General features: G+C 45.6%; 1 protein-coding gene across 4 annotated transcripts; it reads right to left on the bottom strand.

Annotated features, from left to right (window-relative positions):
- Nucleotides 1-705: 705 nt before the first annotated feature.
- On the bottom strand, nt 706-14,481 carry RENBP (renin binding protein). 4 transcript variants are annotated; one of them, XM_066613736.1, is made up of 10 exons: nt 14,234-14,481; nt 13,399-13,474; nt 12,816-12,891; nt 12,143-12,315; nt 10,050-10,274; nt 9,866-9,947; nt 8,232-8,407; nt 8,003-8,134; nt 4,826-4,913; nt 706-1,180 (listed from the first exon to the last, which is right to left on the bottom strand). In XM_066613736.1, exons 1-10 carry the CDS (start codon nt 14,332-14,334, stop codon nt 1,092-1,094), a joined length of 1,218 nt encoding a protein of 405 aa, XP_066469833.1. In that variant the 5' UTR covers nt 14,335-14,481; the 3' UTR covers nt 706-1,091. The 4 variants fall into 4 exon arrangements, with proteins under 4 accessions (XP_066469833.1, XP_066469835.1, XP_066469834.1 ...); XM_066613738.1 differs by having other exon boundaries at nt 14,138-14,318; XM_066613737.1 differs by lacking the exon at nt 4,826-4,913.
- Nucleotides 14,482-14,649: the final 168 nt, after the last annotated feature.

Genomic DNA, 14,649 nt, shown 5'->3' with positions numbered 1-14,649 from the left:
GAATTCCCTTCCCTACCAGTTTTCTATATGGAATGATGTGGGGGTGCATGTTGGTGGTATAGAACAGGTGCCCAAAACCCAGCCCTGGGGCCACTTGCGGCCCTCAAGGACTCCCAATGTGGCCCTCAAAGAGTCCCCAGTCTCCAATGAGCCTCTGGCCCTCTGAAGATTTGTTGGAGCCCACACTGCCCTGACACAACTGCTCTCAGTGTGAGGGCAACTGTTTGACCTCTCGCGTGAGCTGTGGGATGAGGGCTCCCTCCACTGCTTGCTGTTTCAGGTTTGTGATTCAGTAGCAACAGCAAAGGAAAGGCCAGCGGTGCTTTGTGCAAGGCCTTTTATAGGCCTTGAGCTATTGCAAGACCTTCATTCATTCATATAAGTTCATCTTTAATATATTCATTTATGTAAACTTATGTAAATTTATTCAAATTTTAAATGTAAATTAATTCTTCCCCCCCCCCCCCGAGACAGTGTCAGAGAAATGATGTGGCCCTCCTGCCAAAAACTTTGGACACCCCTGGTATAGAAGATCGTTCAGTCATGTCAGTCTTCTGCATGTGAGACTGTAGTCTCACATGCAAAACAGCCTAAGCACAGGTTTTCCACTTGCATAAAAACCAGGCATTTTTCTGGAATTCATAGTCCTTCTCCTTGTACGGTTCTACATCAAATAGAAAGATAAGCATAACAAATCTAAGCACAGTCCAGTTTTCCCTTCAGCATATATATTTTAATTAATTCTATAATGTATCCACAGCCTTCAGGAAGAAAAAGCAGGAGGTGGGGCAGGCTCCCTGACTAAGGAGAGAATGAGGGCATAACAACTATCTGTGCATTGCAGAAACTGCCAGGAAGCAAAATGCTGTTAACTCTGCTACTATAAGCTATCTGACCAGAGCAGCACAAGCAGGGTTCCATTATTTATGTGCTGCCAACTCCAGTGTGGTCATTGGTGGAAAATGGTTGTTAGGATTTGAAGTGAGAGGTGGATGAAATCCTTTACATTTGCTATCATGATTGAAGAGAAGTTTGACTTGAATTAAAGCAAGACTTAGCCCTTGACTTAATACAAGAGCCAGGGAAAGGATTCAGTCATGGCTGGTAGATTCAGCCTCCCTTATGAGCGATTCCAGAATTTCTTCGCATATATAAAGCGCACGGGGCACATGGAAACAACCTGCAAAAAGGGAAATGTGAGGTTGAAAAATGGGAAGCAGAACATAGGGATTAGGGCTCCCAAATAACAACAACAACAACTAGGTATTTATATACCGCCTTTCTGGTCATTGGATTGCTCTGACTTTATTCAAGGCGGTTTACATTGGCAGGCATTTCTAAATCCCTCAAGGGGATTTTTACAAACATAGAGGTTCTCTCTTTCAAGAACCAACAACATTTCAGAATGGATCTTCCTGGTTTGGTCTCACTTCTGGCCTCCAGTTCTCCCACGCAGGCTGACAAGCAGCTCCATCTCTCAAATGGAGGGCAGCCAAGACACTTCTTGCTCACACCAAGAGCAGATGGAACTCAGCTCAGCTTGTCAGCTGCTTCAAGGTCTTGCCATTCTCAGCCGTTCAGGGAGCTGCCGGTGTCCTCTAACTGGCAACCTTCTGATGTTATCTTCAGGCTAACGGAGGCTCTACCCTCTAGACCAGACCTCCTGCCCCAGACACCCTCCTTTCTCTAACCAGCTACATAACACACTCTCATGGGGCCTAAGGCATCGTGGACTATATAGGTATATCTAAAAACAAGCTACAGCTATTGTCATTTAATAGCAGACACAGTCTTGCCACAAGGCAAGGCGAGGTGGCCATCTCAAGCAGTAGATATGAGACACCATCAGTGGCACCTCCCATTCATTTCAGTGAGGCTTGCAGTGCAGAACCTCTCAGGGGACTGGGGGTACTATTTGGATTTAAATGGCACTAAAATTATCTTAGAGTCAGCACTGCTTTGTCATTCTGGACCTGAACCAGCCAAACTAGGTTTATCAAACAGGGAGGATTTAAATGCTTTGAGAAAGTCACTCATAAAATAGGAACTAGGGCTATCACCTGATTAAAGATGTATTAGATCAGTGTTTCTCAAACTGTGGGTTGGAACCCACTAGGTGGGTCGTGAGTCAATCTCAGGTGGCTCACCATTCATTTCAACATTTTAATTTATTAGACTTTATGCTACCAAGGCATGTGACTGCATTTGGGGAAACGTCACAGACCTGTACTTTGAACAGGCCACTATGAAGATGCTTTTAACAATGACAGTCAGTGGGACTTACTCCTGGGTAGGATTGTAGCCTAGGATTGCTAAAAAATATTTTGCTTGATGATGTCACTTCCAGTCATAACATCACTGCCAGTGGGTCCTGACAGATTCTCATTCTAAAAAGTGGGTCCCGGTGCTAAAGGAGTGAGAACCACTGTTTTAGGTTATTAATCATCACAGTTTCAATTATCTTTGCTTATGAATAAACAATAGTTCAGAAGAAAAAGCATACAGTACTTCGATCTGTATCTGGTGATTTTGTATTTAAAGTAAGGACCATAGATCAGTGACAGAGTGTCTGCTTTATACACAGAAGGTTCCACATTCAATCCCTGACATCTCCAGGTAGGGCAGAGAAAGCCCCTTGCCTGGAACCCTGAAAAGCTGCTGTTGATTCAGTGACAATACTGACCAATGATCTGACTCAGTATAAGTTAGGGCAATCTAAAATGGTAAAAATGAAACAACACTGCTGTAATGCAAAGTTGGGCTGAAAAAATGCGATATCCTGCTCAGTTAACAAAACAACAACAACACGTACCTATTAAAGTGACTGTGGAGCTTCTGGATCAACCCAAGTGCTTCTGACTGTGTTTCGAAACCCCTTAACTCCTTTAAAACCCTGTTGCTTTAACTGGCTGTAGAGTTTTTCTGAGCATGCTCAGAAGCTGACAAGGAAAATGCATGGAGCCCTATGGAAACTGAGCCACCGTGCGCAATTATTCATGACTAGGCAACCATGCTTTGGTTCATTGGAAAGGGCAGACTGAGAGGAATGCAGTGCCACCAGAACTGTCCCGATCCGATGAACGCAGGCCCCAAAAACACTTGAGAAAGAAGTCCCTCCCTTCAAGCAGATAAATGTATTGAACCCTATGGAAAGTGAAACTGGGCTACACAGTTGTATTTACATGCAAGTATGCAAATATTGCTATGTTGTGTTTTTTCCCCCCTGCACTTTAAAACCTGTTAGTTTCCATAGCCATTCAATGCTAAGTTCAATTCTGTAGGTTCAAGTTGCTATCTTCTCAATGTTTTAATTTGGCAATGTCTTTGTTTGTTTTTGGTAGCATTAGGCTCTTTTAGTTGTTCATACAAGTCTTAAATGGCTCCTATAACCGTAATTCAAGTAGTTGACTAAGTAGCTGTGTTCTTCGGGGAAATTTGTGTAATGTGTTTTATGTTGGTGTTATTCCTGTGGCTATGTCTGCTGACAGCCACAGGCATAAAATGCATATTTACCACCTATATGGCAGCAATTACACTTCATAAAAATGATTTAAAATTGATTAAAATATAAATTTGCAATAAAAACATGTAACACCACTTTTAGCATTTATTTTTTTTAGGATAACATTGCCATTCATGAAAAAATGTAAGTTTTAGACTGCCTGTAAGTATAAGGCAGTTTCCAAAATTGCTATTTTTTGCTGTTAAGTATTGTAGTAACTTCTCTTATGTTTACTTGTGTGATTGTAAGCCATGCTGTGAGCCTCTTTGAGCTCTCATTGGATTGGAAAGGCAGGATATATACTCATAAAAAGAAATAACAAGCAAAGTTTGTTAACAAACTAGGAAGACAAGAATGCTAGAGAGGTAACTAGATTTTAGAAGGCAGAAGTAGTTGTTCCCCAAGCCCTACTGTAGTACGAGAATGGACTGCAAGCTGACTGTGGGGATGGATTCCAAACAAGTGAGCCCCAGACCTGCGGCCAACACAATGTTACTGAAGATGAGAGGAGAAAAGAGAAGCCAAGACTAAGGAGAGATGTGATAGCCACCTTCACACATCTGAAAGGCTGTCACACAGAAAGAGATGAAGACTTGCTTTTGATAGTTCCTGAGGGCAGGACTAGACTCAGTGGGTTGAAAGGGAAAGAAAGTAGATTTAGGCTAGAAGAACACTGGAACAGTCTGCTTCATGCAGTTGTAGGCTCTCCCTCATTGTAGGTTTTCAAACCAAGGCTGGATGGCTATCTATCAGGAATGATGCAGCAGTTGCTTGAACTGAACAGGAGGCTGGGATTAGACGACCTCCAAAGTCCCATACAACTCTAGCATTTTATGATTCTATGAAGATTATCTACTCTTTTCTTTCCCCTTGCCTAGATATCTTAGGGCCAAATCCTATCCAGTTTTCCAGCACACATGCAGCCATGCCTACAGGGCACACACTGCATCCTGCAGTAGGGGGGCTGTCACGGAAGGGGGGCATCCTGCAGTAGGGGGGCTGTCACGGGGGGCTTACCTCTTCCAGGTAAGGCACTGTTGTTCTCTTTCCTGGAGGCTGTGTTGCATGGCATTAGAAAGTTGGATAGGATTGGACCCTCTAATTCTAAATATCAGGGAATGGACTGTGGTATTCAGTGGTAAGGAGAATACACAGTTTGTATAGGGCTCAGAAGTATTCTTTATTACTTGCTGTGTTCTAGGGTTGATCCATGGTGTAGGAAACTGGCTCTAGAGCTTGGCCTTGGTGAAGCACTCACTCACTAAGCCCTGTTTCCAAGTGCCCCCATCCATCAGTACTAAGCCCCTGCCTCTATCCTTTTACCTTTGAATGGCCCTCCTTTGATTGTGAGAGCCACTTTTCCTTCTTGGGTCAGATAGCCAAACCACTCGTGTCTCTCTGAATCACTGAACTAGGAAGAGAGCAAACAAGCAAGAATGGTGAGTCAAGAGCTGGTATATATGGCATTAAAAAAAAAACGTTGTATCACAGCAGAAGATGATCCACATGTTGGTAACCTGGAGGGATCAGAGAGCCAGTGTGATGTAGCAGGTAAAATGCTGAACTTGAATCAGGAGACTAAGGCTCACTGGATGGCCTTGGGTAAGGCAGGATGTTTCAGTCTCACTTTCCACAGACAAAATGATAACCTATCATCTGCTGTTCTGCACTCAGGATTCACAGGGCGCACACCACAGAAGAGTAACTCTTCCCTCAAATTTACCCAAGCCATAGAGCTATATTTCTCCAGCTTATAAACCAGAAAAGGTTTACATTTATGGTCAAACAACATGTTCTATTAAGCATAAATTCACATGACTTAAATAGGAGCGCAAAGTACAGGCAGGAACAAGAACCTGTTCTTCAGCCATTCCCCACCACTGTCAACCACTTAAGAATAAGAAGGATAACATCTCACTCAAAGTACTTAAGTAACAACTCATCAACCAGAAAACCCACTTCTCTTAGCCAGACAGCAGGAGTTTATTCTTCCACAGGTTTTTAAATTATCTACATAAGCAGAAGTTGCCACAACCATTCACACAAGCTCTTTTCTTCATACCATTTAAAAGAGTCCAGGGTCCTAGACACAACTACTTCCTTGTGGTGTTTTAGTGCTTATGCAGAGGAGCACGGAGGCTTTGGTGATATGGCAAGGCAAACCTTCCCCCCCAACGGCACACCGAAGGGGGTGCTAGTTCCCAGGCTGAAATGTGAAAATAGCTGATACAGCACTTAGAAAAAGGCACTCATTGTTCTTAGCCCCTGTATGTGATTCCAATGTGGCACTATCTAGGAACAGAATGTAACTTGAATTAATGTTGCAAAAGTACAATAAAAGAGCAGTCAGAGGCTTGTAAAAACAGTCTCTCTCTCTCTCTCTCTGCACTCTCAGCCCTCAATATGCCTGCTGTCTCTTGATTTCTGTCTGACTTTTCATTGCTTCTGCTCTCGCACCTACATCTAGCAACCTGTTTGGTTGCTCCCCAAAACAGCCTGCTACACTTCCTGTAGCACTTCAACATTCAAAAATGGCCCTACATGGGCCAGCTCAGGATGTGGCGAGTGACACAGTCTGAGAGATGGAGGCCACTTACTGCTTTGAGGAGAACTACTGTAGGTGGCTGAGCAGAGGCTCTTCAGGTAGCCAAATTCTGTCACCTGCTTTCCCTCTGATGGTGCTAAAATGTGCAACTCTGATCATCACTTGTACACAACCAATGCAGAATCTGAAGTTATGTTCCAATGAAATTTAGTTTTCCTACAAAAATCTACCCCAGGTACATTACTGAGAGCCAAAGCTGAGCTCCAAATTCAAGATTATTCTTGCTAATTTGTTCTTTGCCATCTCACAGAATATCCTGTATGTGTTAATGCAGCAATTCCCAAATTATGTGTCATGAAGGAACACTGATGTGCTGCAAGAAATTCAGCAATTGAAAGCTGGGGGGGGAGGGGGAGGAATACCTGCAGAGGAGGCTGTGTCGGCAATACAGTGCTCAGGCTTTACATCCTTCCAGGCAGCCTCCACCAAGGTGGCTAATATTGCCACACCTTGGCATAAGATGCTTCTGGAGGAACTAGTCTCTTCCAACCCAGAGACACAGTGGAACACCTGTCCTTGGAGGAGATGGCTTGGGTCTCCACGAGAGTCACTTACATGAAGCTTGCCTTCTTCCAATCAGAATGCATACCCAAACCAGTGACTCACACAGAAACACAGGGGACAGGTCATTCTTACTCCTGCACATTCTAAAGGCAAATTATACATTATGTTAAGCACATCATTTCAACTGATATGCTTCCTTTTTTGTTTCTAAATGCCATAGTCCCAACCCAGATTAGAATCCCCACAACTTTTATTTAGAGACAGAGAGGAAAATAGAGGAAGAAGCAGTCCATGAGTTCTAATAATGCGCTTAATAGAACATGCAGTTTGGCTCTAAAAGTAAACCTTTTCTGATGTACAAGCTGGGGAAACATTAATTCACTAAGTTAGCAAATTGGGAGGTACCAGATATCTGTGGTTAATGAATAATATTAATGATCCTTTGTTATGGAGTGGTTGTTCACTGTTTAAAGCCAACTAAAGAATAACTGACCACATGATAATTTAGATCTAGTAGTACCAAACTTTGAACCAAAGAAGTTCCACCGACAGAACTCGGTTGTTCTTCAGTATCTATTCGGAGTCCCACCAAGAACTTGTGAATCTAACCTTTGTGTGCTTTGTGTCATTAGCATGAGGGCTGTGGAAAAGCAGTAGAGGGATCAGTGTCTACAGAGAGACACATTAAGGACCCAATCCTATCCAATTTGCCAGTGCAGCCACACCTATGGGGCATGCACTGCATCCTGTGGTGGGGGAGCAGTCATGGAGACCTCCTCAACGTATGGGAACATTTGTTCCCTAACATCAAGGCTGCATTGTGGCTGCACCAGTGCTGGAAAGTTGGGTCGGATTGGGCCCTGAACAGCTGGAAATTGAGGAGTGAAAGGGACAAAGTTGCATGCAAGATATCAAAATCTTGTCCAATATTCACTGGAAATTCCACCTCCAAATTCTTTCTGCAACTTCAGCAGCAACCCATGCATTTTTGAGGCTCCTCAACACAAGGACCAAGAAGGCTAGAAACCCAACTACATTTAAAGGGAAATCAAGATTTTCAGCCTTTGTTTTCACTGAAAAATTCTGCACTGCAGACTTACAGCCATGCAGGTTTCAGCCATGCAACTTTGTGACATTTTTCCCAAAGGCTGGAAAGAGAACTTGAAGTCATATGAGCCTATGAAACAGCAGGCAGTGGCTTCCCAAGGATTTGGGCAGAGAGTGGTCTTCCCAGCCCTACTGTTGAAGAGATGCTCAGACTGGGTCTGGAACATATTCCAACACTATTGCGTTCCACAAATCCATCTAGCTACCCTATTATTATAACTTGCTCCCCCCCCCCATCTACCTCTAAACCTCAAACCATGATATTTCCAGACCAGTCTTCTTACCTTGGCAAAAGTGTATTCAGCCACCTGGTTGAATAGCTTTAGGAGCTCTTGGTCTCGAGTCTCAGCAAAGCCCATTAGGAATGCAATAATGGCCTCTGTGTGTGGCCACCAAAGCTTCATCTTCCATTCTAGCTGAAGAAGAGGATGAGAAAGTTTGAAAAAATAAATTTCCTAATTGTGTGTGATCAAATTCATGATAAGAGTAAGTGTCAGGGCACAACGCCCATACCTGCGTGGGGCATAGCCCATTGACATCCTGGAAGGCAAAGAGTCCCCCATGTTCAGAGTCCCAGCCTGAATAGAATGGCTGCTTCATGAATTTCTCCACAGCCTGGGATAGGAGGGCAGAGTCTAGCTGGCGCTGAGCATAACGGAGCAGGAACCAGCCTGCCTCAATTGCATGACCTGAGAGAAAAAGGATTGAAACTAAGATCACCCAGCAGTTTTAGGTCTTGATTGCACCTGACTCCCAACTCAGAAGAACTTATTTCGTGCGCTGCTTATTCTGCAAGGGTTGGGATTCAAGTTCTACCCTAAGAAAACCAAAATTCTCTGATCAGAGCAACGCACATTTGCTTATATACATATTATGCCTCTTCCAAAATTCTGATTTTTGAATAATTTGATTTAAAACGGATTAAAATTAAAAATAATTTGATTTGATAATTTGATTTCAAATTGTTTTATTATTTACATAAACTGGGAGTGAAAGAAGAAAAAGGTACAGAGACTTTGGATAAGTGGGTTTTGGAGGCAAGTTTCAATAAAGAGCAGTGGGAAGGACAAGAAGCTGTGCAAAGATCCAAATACACATTATGCAGGGTGATAGAATTCCAGACTGTCCTACTTCAGGTTGCAGGTGGCTATTGAGGACATTGTATTGGCAACCTTCAATCTCGAAAGACTATGGTATCGCGCTCTGAAAGGTGGTTCTGGCACAGCGTCTAGTGTGGCTGAAAAGGCCAATCCGGGAGTGACAATAAACTGCTGCTTCCCGTGTTGTGCCGACGCCGTATGGCGAAGTTGGAGTGTCCTCTCCAGTGCGCGAAGCCTGGGTAAAGAAGGTATGGAGGATAGGCTGTTACCCATGCAGCAAATCCCCCCTCTCCACGTCGCTGGAATGGTCCAATGGAAAGGCAGAAGCCAATACGGTTGGTTCCAGCGGCGTCGCAGGAGTTGCCAGAACGTGACTGTGTTCAGCCATGAACTGCCTAAGGGACTCCGGCTCCAGATTTTGCCTCGAGGTTGACTCCTGAAGCCTTTTCCAGAACTGGATGTAGCCACAAGGCAGTGGAGGTTTGAGGTCAGAGTTTCCTTCTCTTAGATGAGCTGCCTTCCTAGGCTGACGAGTCCCATCTACCCGGTAGGTAGATTGAGGACAACCATTCAAATATATGACACAGCCACTTGCAACCTGAAGTAGGACAGTCTGGAATTCCATCACTTCACTGTGCATAATATGTAAATGAAGTAAATTAGCACACTACTAAGAAAGGTTTGAGCATAGCCCTGGTATCTGTGTTTATTACACACAAGAAGCATTTCACATAAAGGAACATTCAAATATATGCTGTCTGTACAATGCAAAATTCTACCACCTGTTCTTCATTACACATTACCTCTTTTAATTCAGGACTCCTCTGACATCTAAGAGTTCACAATAGGTTATCTTCAAACTTTACTCTGTGGTTCAAAGACCTAGGGAGCTTATGTCACGGTACCTGGGATTTTACTAAGTTTCTTGGCAATATACAAAATACTGGGCTTGTATATACCCGTACTTTGCACAGCTGTAGATTTGTGGTACAATTCTGAATGTATTCTCACATAGAAGAAACTCTAAGCATACTACTGCCTGCCTACCAGGATTTTGCTGCCTTCCCATACACCCTGGCAGTTCCTTGCCATCTTCAGAAACATTCTCCAACACAGCAGTGCCATTCCTCTGTAAGGAGATAAAAGGTATTTGGTTATGCTTCAGACCAAATGTAGCATAAACAAAGCATCTGGGACCAAGACTGGGCAATGGCAGCTCCCTCTCCAGTACCTGAACATGCATGATTATTCGTTGGGCAGACCAGCTCCCCAGCTCGCTGAATCGGTTTGCAGTCTCAGCATCTCCTTCTGATAGCTGGTCCACGAGGTTGAGGAGCATCATGGGAACAGCCATTGAATCATGTGGGACAGCTCCTGTCAAGTCTGGACGTCCCAGTTCAGAGTGATCTTCCCTTACCCAATGCACAATGGCCTCCATCATTGTCAGAGCTTCCCTCTGCCAACGGAAACATGATTAAAACCCAAGAGTCCCATTATATTCTTCCATTCTAACCCATGGCAATTTCCTCACATTGGGTTACAGAGAGGGTTGGCCTCTGCAGCTTAGGTTGCCAATCTATTCCTGGAGATTTTTTTTCTCCCCAACATGACAATGTCATGGTTAAGGAAGTCTTATTAACATCTCCAGGATTACTTTCAGTAACCATCAGGATACGGGTGCCAGTCCTGGAAGGTTGATAACCCTAACTGTATCTATACCCCAGCACTAAGCTTCTCACTCCTGAATTACTCTCTGTTTCCAAGAGTCATAAGACAGGAATTTAGTTCTACAAGCTTGGGTCAAGCCGCAGTGCTAGGGCTTCAAGGCCATTCTGTTTTGGGATGGGGAGGCATGACTGACAGCAACCCAGGAACCAACCATCCAACATATTCTTCAAATTAGGAATGAGTTATGAAGTGCAGGTCCTAGGCAACTGCATCTTCCTTCCTCTCCAGATACAAAATGGTTGAATTAAAGTCAAGGCACCGTAGTGCCACAGTCACAGGTGGGGGTGGCTTAAAAAGACCGCATTCTACTGCCCTGGACTTTCCACCTATTTTCCTCTAGGAGAGATCAGCAACCGGCCCAGGCTGGTTTCAAGGGGCCCTGGGCAAGCTGCCCCCTGTGGGGCCACTCCTTCCTTGAAAGGCCCTAAGAGAACTGCTCTGCTGCTACTGCACAAAGGCAATGGGCACATAGGTGGTCTCTAAAATCAGCAGTGGGCTCTTCTGGGGAGCCTGGGGAGCTGCCCCAAAATACCAACCTTTGTTGCCAGCCCCTACAGCTAGGCCCAATATTTTGAACAAGCATCCCCACTGTGCAAAAGCAGGCTTGGCCTACTGACAGGCCCCTTCCCATAGAGCAGTGGTATTCAGACCAAGGCGTTGCGACGCCCCAGCCTGTGGGTCCTGGCCTCTGCCCCCTTAAGGGGCAGGGGCAGCCAGGAGACTGGGGGGCGGTAGGGGCTTGGGTGCACTTGCCCAAGCCTCCTGCAGCCTCCAGGGGGTGCGGGGAGCCCTGCACAACCTTTGGCAGGGCTCCCCAGGTCAGGAAAAGTGAAAGCGGAGTGACCGCGCCCCGCTCCGCAAAACCAGAAGCAGAGCACGATCGCTCCGCTTTCCCTTCTGACGGGGCTGCAGGGACTGGGGTGCACTCACCAGTCCCTGCAGCAGCCGTCCTTGTGTGTGGGGAGCCCTGCGCAAGCACCTGTAGGGCTCCCCAGGTCAGAAAAAGGGAGAGTGGGGTGACTGCACTCCGCTTCTGGAGGCAGAGCAGATCACTCCACTCTCCCTTTCCCTGACCTGGGACGCCCTGCAGGCACTCGCGCAGGGCTCCCTGCACAAAGGGACGGCTGCTGCAGGGACTGGTGAGTGCATCCCAGTCCCTGCAGCCCCCTGCAGCCCCCTGAGCGACACGATCCTGGGGATCGCGTCACTGCCTTCCCTCTGCCCCTGCTGCCTCCCCCCCTGCCCCCGCAAAGACTTACTGCGGGTTTCAAACTCTGGGAGAGTTTGAAAACCGCAGCCATAGAGTGTGGTTATTCTGTATCTAGTTCCATCAATAGAACCCTGGTATCCATGGAGACAGGAAGGTCGACCCTGACTGCAGCACCATGAGGTAACAAACAAGTCTCTCGGCTCTGGGACAAACCCATCACTGTTATTTATCAATGTGCACTAAGACTGTAGCATGGGCTTTGGGACAAGATGCTTTGCCAAGAGACCTTGCCAAGAGGGATGGGTGGGAGAGAACAGGCTCGGCAGACAGTTTTCCCCTCAGGGGATGGATGATCAGGCACATCTATTCCACTCTCCTGGCCTCACCTGATAACGGAGCTCCCCTGTTGCCCGTCCAAGCTCATCCAGCCCAAGGACATAGAAGCACTCACTGAAGATGGTACGCTGGATTTTCACTGGGCGCCCATCACGAGTCAGGGCAAAAGCACATTTCTGGGACGTTGGGGACACTCGTGCATGCCGCAGCAGGAACTCCCCACCTTGGCGGAGAAATAGATTTGGAAAAAGTTTACCTCCCCCATTGGTTTCCCTGTACTGTTTGTGGCCTTGAGCACTCTATACCTATCCCCATCTTTTTACTGTGTCCCCACACTTGCCTCTTCACAGAGGGCAAAAGCAGCTTAGCAGCCAAGAGATGGAGTTGTAAACTAGGAAGCCCCTGCTTCAACTCTCACCTCTGCTATGAATACAGTAGGCATCCTTAGACAAAACCTGTCTCTCTTGCAGTCTCACGCAGTATTATTACAACATTGCGCTATCACACAGGAGTGTTATAACGATCATTGAATTAAGAGGCCACATCCTTTGAATGCTCCAAAAGCCCTAAATACCAAGTAGTATTTTCATTTTCCGTTCCAAAGCATCAGGACTTTGTAGGTTTCCTCCAACCCCTTTTCTTTCCCCCTCTCACCAAACAGCACCTCTTCATCCATCCACTTTTACATATAATGGGGTATGGTGGGGCAGGAAGTTACAGTACCTGCTTGGGCTGCCTGAAGAAGCTCAGGGCGTCGGAATCGTGGTACTTTTCGATACAACCGACTGTACATCCACACCTGTGGTGGGGAATGACATATGGAGGAGTCAAATTAGGGTCTCTCCTCTCACCTGAGACATCCTCCATCACTTACAGCCTAGCCTGGTCTGGCCTGCATTTGCGCATCTTTTCTGGTTTTTAGAAGACAAAATCTCCACAGGTGTTGGAGAGCAGTCAATTGGCTTGGAAGTCATACTCTGCCATGAAACTTTTCCTTTAATCCCAGAAGTTTTGGGGAGAGAACTGGCTGTTTAAGGTTCCTCAGTGTAAAGAGAAGATTATTGTGCACATGCTCAGAGGGCAACATTATTTTTACTTCCCACAATCCAGGGTTGAAGTCCCAGTACTGGAGTTGGGTTCTAACACTAGTTGAAGGTAAACTCAGGTTAGAATTAGGATTTACCCTTGCCTAAAAGAGCTTCATGACATTATTCAGGGCTCCACTGGCATCCAATTTGCCCAGTCATACAATGGGGATGATGGCACAACTTCTGAGACCATTCAGAAACGCATAGCACCTTCCTACCTGTCTCCCTTGCAACCAAACATATTTCAAATCATCATAAACTTTCCCATCCTGGCTCAGACAAGTAAAGAACCCCCTGGAGAAAAAGAAAATACAGATGTTAAAGCCACAAGGGGTAAGAACCAAGATTTATTCGGGAGAAAAGGGGTGAGGGAAGAATCTACTAAGCGACTAAAAAAAGCAGAAAGACCAGCAGCAGAAATGCTGACTTGGCATCTACTCCCAGCTTTGAGAGGAAGTAGGATTGAATGGATACACCCACAGGCATTCGATCACAAGACTGAGGGAAGTAGCTACCTCAGGTTGCCAGTTATACATGCTACTAAAAGGGACATATCTGACCCACTGAGCATAGTCCAAACAGAAAATTCTCTTGGGCAAGCCAAACTGAAATGAACTGGAACTGGACTGCTCAAGAGAATGCAACCTTTGGCAAGCCTCCCCTCCATTTCAATAAGGCTTGTGCAGTAGAACTTCCTGGGGAACTGTGCCCCCATGTTAAAAAGTGGAAGGAAGGGAAGAAACATCTACATCATGATTTAGGAAGGCAATTTTAGGAAGGCAAATTTCCTACATCATGATTTATGGCAGCTGTGGGGGGGGGGGGGAGTATCTTCCCATATCTCAGGGGGATATACTGCCCGTCCTCCCAAGAACATGAAATTAGAAGATGTTCAAATCCCCACTCAGCCATAACACTCACTACTTTGGGCTAAGCACCATCTGTCAGCTAGCCTACCTCACAGGGTCAGTGTGAGGATTAAATGGATGAAACCCTGCCTTCAGCTCTGTGGAAGATGGATATACAATATACAAACAATAAAGAGTCCATCACCCATATTCCTCATCATGTGAATGCCGTAGCCAGAAATCCATCACCACGTCAAGCTCTTGAGAGATCCGTTTGTGCCAGCACTGAAGCACTTGCAAATCCATTCTTGTTGCTTCTCTGATGGAGATGGGATCACTGCAGTGTGTGGAGAAGACGGAGACTCAAATGCACTACTTCTGGGAAATGGATATCTTACATCCCAGCCCCCCACTTTTGGGAACTAAGGAGACTGGGGGAAAAAGTCTTGCAAAATGTTCAGAGCTAATTAGGGAACCGTATGGTCATATGATGGTCCAAGTCACCTGATGCTAGACTTTCTTCCTCTTGGGGGAGGGAAGACCCTGATTTGCCAAGTTTTCAGTAGTTTGAAGTTTCTCATTAACCCAATAAATGCTGACATCTGTTCTGGAAGTTAGCTG

Source organism: Tiliqua scincoides, chromosome 2, assembly GCF_035046505.1.
Source record: "Tiliqua scincoides isolate rTilSci1 chromosome 2, rTilSci1.hap2, whole genome shotgun sequence".
NCBI classification, from domain to species: domain Eukaryota; kingdom Metazoa; phylum Chordata; class Lepidosauria; order Squamata; family Scincidae; genus Tiliqua; species Tiliqua scincoides.
Note: the sequence above shows the minus strand (reverse complement) of the source record. Positions and strands in the feature narration are given on the sequence as shown.